Source organism: Dipteris shenzhenensis, chromosome 11 (assembly GCF_047967505.1).
Source record: "Dipteris shenzhenensis isolate YYH24624 ecotype China chromosome 11, Dip_SZ_1.0, whole genome shotgun sequence".
NCBI classification, from domain to species: Eukaryota; Viridiplantae; Streptophyta; class Polypodiopsida; order Gleicheniales; family Dipteridaceae; genus Dipteris; species Dipteris shenzhenensis.
In genome coordinates, this window is record NC_141606.1 from 53,870,240 (window position 1) to 53,874,822 (window position 4,583).

At 42.7% G+C, this 4,583-nt stretch overlaps 1 protein-coding gene across 1 annotated transcript; it reads left to right on the forward strand.

Annotated features, from left to right (window-relative positions):
* Positions 1–875: 875 nt before the first annotated feature.
* On the forward strand, positions 876–3,765 carry LOC147897178 (ent-kaurenoic acid oxidase 2-like). The gene is made up of 9 exons (XM_087381226.1): positions 876–1,099; positions 1,335–1,668; positions 1,752–1,901; positions 2,025–2,282; positions 2,382–2,459; positions 2,575–2,656; positions 3,070–3,176; positions 3,261–3,382; positions 3,675–3,765. The coding sequence occupies exons 1-9, from the start codon at positions 876–878 to the stop codon at positions 3,763–3,765; spliced, it is 1,446 nt and encodes a 481-aa protein (XP_087237352.1).
* Positions 3,766–4,583: the final 818 nt, after the last annotated feature.

Genomic DNA, 4,583 nt, shown 5'->3' on the forward strand with positions numbered 1-4,583 from the left:
GTGTTATTGGCTAGCCTTCTGGACAGACACCATACATACCTTGATGGTCGTATGGACGAGTATGCAGGGAGACTCCCGTGCAGTCTCAGCAAGGAGGGCTTCTTTCTTCAGGGAATGGAAGGATTCTCCTTTCTTCTCAGAGACTCTTACAGGGTTGAGGTGGCACTTTCAGCCTTAGCCTTGGTTGTTTTCCACCTCATTTTGAGGGGGTTTATTTATCCTCATGGTTTCATGATGTATTCCTCTTTGAGCTTGCTCTCGCGAGTTTTTTCTCTTACTTAATAGAAGTCTCTTTCTTGAAAAAAAAGAAGAAAAGATGATGTATTTGAAAGAAAACGTTCCAATAGTCGTTGTTGCTCTTGGTTTTCTCCCATGCCCCTCTTTGGTGAGAGGGGCTCATGTCCAAGGAGGGGCTCATCTGGGAATGAGTTTTTAACCAAAGTATTACCATTATAAAAGGAATTTGCATGCATGAAGGTTTCGAATTGCAATTTGACTAGTCTACAATTGCATGAAGAGGCTTTAAGAAAGTCCCTAATCTGGTCAACTTTAACCCGGGACGCTAAAATGAAGCCCATGGTAAGGGGACAAAAAGTCAAGCTTTGCTAAAAATACATGTTGAGCCTTCGTTTGATTTTGCTATTGGGAAATCCTTAAACAAAATCAAAAGAAGGGTCGGCTAGATACGCCTAAAAGATGCCCTACAATGTGTAAGGGTGTGCGACAAGACAAGATGGCCTCATCATCAAAACTCAAGAGAGAGTTTAGGCCTATTCTCACATTAAGATGCTTCTGCAACTAGAAAAGCTAAAGGGTACTTTCGCAATGTCCAAAGCTACTTCTTGTGAAGAGAGCCAAGTGCAAACCAGACCACCATGTCTGCCTTAGCCATCGTGCTCGTCGTCCTCGTGCTCTTGCTCCCCCTGCTCGTGGTCATCTGTCGCCTCAACGAATGGCTCTACGTCCCGCGCTCCCTGCCCCCCTCCCTCCGCCTCCCCCCCGGCTCCATGAGTTGGCCCCTCGTCGGTGACATCTTCACCTTCGTCCGCCTCTTCCGATCCCACCCTGACTCCTACCTCCAGCACCGTTTCTTCTCCAAGTACGTACCTCCTCCGTCCATCGTCGTCGACGTCCCTTTCCAGTCGCTTCACACCCCCCATACCAAAATTTAGGCAGATTCGCAACCCAGAGACAGTATACGGAGAAAGAAAACGTCTGATTTTATTCACACCTGCTGCTTGATCATTGTTGTAAATAATTCAGACTGATCTATAGGTGCGAATTAAGCAGTATGTGCAAATGCATACGGCACTGATTTTCTGATTTCCCCGCAGATATGGATCCTCCCACGGTGTCTATAAGACCCACCTCTTCGGTAGCCCCTGCATCATCACTTGTAGCCCTGAAATGAACAAATTTGTCCTCTCGCCCTCCGGTGAGGCCTCCGCATTCCTTACAGGTTGGCCCTCGCCAGCCTTGATGGGACCCAAGTCGGTTAGTGTCGTCCATGGCATGCAACACAAGAGAGTCAGACAGCTTATCGGGCAAGGTGTTAGCCATCCAATGGCCTTGGAGCGTGCGTTTGACAGGCTCCGAAACCGGTTCGACCACCTCCTCGCAGGCTGGGCCACAGAGGGGACGCTCACACTTGAGGACCGGATCAAGAAGGTACGGTATGATCTCATAATAATCGATTGCTGTGAAAATTTAATCACGCTGATTCGTGTGCTCGACGTTGTCCAACTTCACAGATGGTGTTTGAGGACATATGCGATGCATTCCTTGGCCTCAAGCCAGGTCCCCTCGTAAGCGCCATGGATGATGACTTCAAAAAGCTGCTGGCGGGTATGCGTGCCCAGCCTATCAACCTACCAGGTTTCAGCCACCATACGGCTTTGCAGGTTTAAAGCAACAAGCGTATTGACGTCCATTTGAATTTGATTTCATCTCGCCCGCTGATGCTGTACACAACGTAATTTCTGACGCATCGAATGTCATACTGATTGATCTGCTTGGAACTGCAGTGCCGCAAAAAACTACAGAAAATCGTCTCCTCCGTTATTTACAGTAGGCGGGGGACACCCATTATAGACAAAGGCGTAGGCGACTTTCTAGACGCGTTCCTTGAGGCAAGATATTCCGACGGAAGCGAGCTAACGGACGAAGAAATTTGCGACAATATGGTCAGTCTTTTGTTGGGGGGGCATGCGTCCACGGCGTTCTTGGTCACGTGGAGCATGATACTACTCGCAAAACATCGAGATGTTCTGAGTAAATTACGGGTTAGAGACGCTCTCATGTTTCAAACAGCTTTTGCCTAGCACATTCGTGTTGAAATTGCGTTGAGTTCACGAAACGTACTGCTGGATCATGCCTTGCAGGAAGAACACATGTGTCTACAGAAGGAAAATGAGGCCCTGAAGATGAGCGATTTGAAGAAAATGCCATACACAGACCTTGTAAGTTCAGTCAATTCAAAAGACAAGTGGCGTTTTGTGCCGATGCCGTAATTTCTCGCTTTTTTTTCATGAACTCGAAGCCATGGACAAGGTTCTAAGTCCTGGTTTTCGTCAGGTGTTGAACGAAGTTCTCCGGTTAGTCAGCATTGCTCCCATCCTGTTCCGAACCGTTGGGAAGGAGGATGTGCATTACAAAGGTTTGTGTTATCAGTGCCGTAAGCGTTTGCGCTTATACTTCTTTTGCACGTACAGCTCAGTTTGAATTACAATAATCTAGTAGCAGGTGTGGATAAAATCAGACGTTTTCTTTCTCCTTGTACTGTACTCTGTGGGTTGTCGTAATGTGAGAATCTGTAAAATTTCTTGTGTGTGTCTGTGTGACGCTTATCTAAGATTCTAACAGCACCACACACTCACCTTCTGCTTCTGTGTTTACATTTCTGGCACCTGCATCAATCGATTCAAGCTTGAGCACTTCCTCCGTTTGGAATCAATATATCGTAGTAATATATTGGAGTTAGCTCGGACAGTATGATCCTTTAGGAATGCGTCCCATAGATATGAGAAAGTTATGGTTTCGTTCTCAAACTCTGAGTTTGGAGTGTATTAGGTTACCTCTTCCCAAAGGGATGGAAGGTCGTTGCATTTTTACGAGCTCCACACATGGATCCTGCCATTTTTCCTGACCCCTATAAATTTGATCCGGATCGTTTTCAGGTTAGTTAAACGCGTTTTATTTGTGCATGTCACTCTTCACTTTACAACCAATGATATTGCCGATATGCGGCTTTGGATTTGCAGGACTGTACTCCTCAAGTAGGCGCATATCTACCATTTGGCTATGGTGCGCGACTTTGCCCTGGATATAGGTTCTCACTCATGGCAGCGCGCATTTTCCTGCACATTTTAGCTGTGAATTACAAGTATGCATCTTCTTACTCAATTTTCTTCGACTTTTAAGGAGGCTATCAGATTTGACATAACATGCATGCTTTGATGCTCTCAAGCGATTGGGATACGCGGATTGATTCAAATGCTTGGTTGTAGAAGCATATTCATATAAGTTCCTTGATTGTTTAACTATTTTGGCCTTGCAATTGTGAAATTGTAAGCTAATTATGTTTATTATTATGTAGGTGGGAGTTGTTATGTTCATTATGTTTATTAATATATGTAGGTGGGAGTCGTAGGCTAACTATGTTTATTATTATGTAGGTGGGAGTTGTTGAATCCACATGCGCAAATTACTTATCTTCCACATCCCACGCCAATAGATGGAGGGAGGATTTCATTTGGGCATCTTTGAGCAACTTGGGTTTAAGAAAACTCCACCTCCACGGACCACCAATAATTTTTTTAAAACGTATTACATTAGCTGTGATATATTAAGGCTCCCTAAGTAGGGAATTCCAATGGAATTTTGAAGAAAATATCCTTTCTAATGAGGTTTTGGCAAAAAAATCACAACTGGATGTACATGTATTTTTTGGTGATTTCCTCTCTTGAGCTTAAGCTATACTTATAGGAATATTCTATAAAAATAAAAGGAACACAAAAAACTATCACATGTGATTACAGATTAATACTCACAAATGTGTGGTAACACAACGTTTCACCTAGACAGTACTCATATTTCAAAAAAATTCTAGCATGCTTGATAATAAAAATGATTTCAATGAGATAGTATTTTTTAGAGAGTGTTTATAAGTATATAAAAGACCTAATAGTGACCAAAATTCATTTAAACATCATTCTGGCAAGATTGATTTAGCAATTAACAAGAATGGTTAGCCTAGCCGATTGCATTGTAAGTCGTACTTCATACAGAAGCATCTTTATATAATACACATAATAGCCACAAAGTGTCATATCTTAATGATAACAATATTATATCATAGGGGAAGTTACCACATTATAATAAAGAATAAAAATTAAAGAGATTAAGTGCTCCTAATGTCAACGACCAAAACAGTTCCACATTAAACCTCACTTTTATAGTTCCAAATTATCCTACATATAAGTGTTCTGCAATTAATATTTTTTAATTGCTATCACGCATTCATGATTAGAGGCATTATATAAGTGTAGTTAATGGTCTTAAATGTTCTTATGATATTGTTGGCT

Excerpts from the sequence above, each read along its gene's own strand:
- LOC147897178 (XM_087381226.1), top strand. The coding sequence starts at position 876 with ATGTCTGCCTTAGCCATCGTGCTCGTCGTCCTCGTGCTCTTGCTCCCC. Across the intron at positions 1,669-1,751 it reads TTGAGGACCGGATCAAGAAG|ATGGTGTTTGAGGACATATG; the intron begins GTACGGTATGAT and ends CCAACTTCACAG. Across the intron at positions 2,283-2,381 it reads ATGTTCTGAGTAAATTACGG|GAAGAACACATGTGTCTACA; the intron begins GTTAGAGACGCT and ends CATGCCTTGCAG.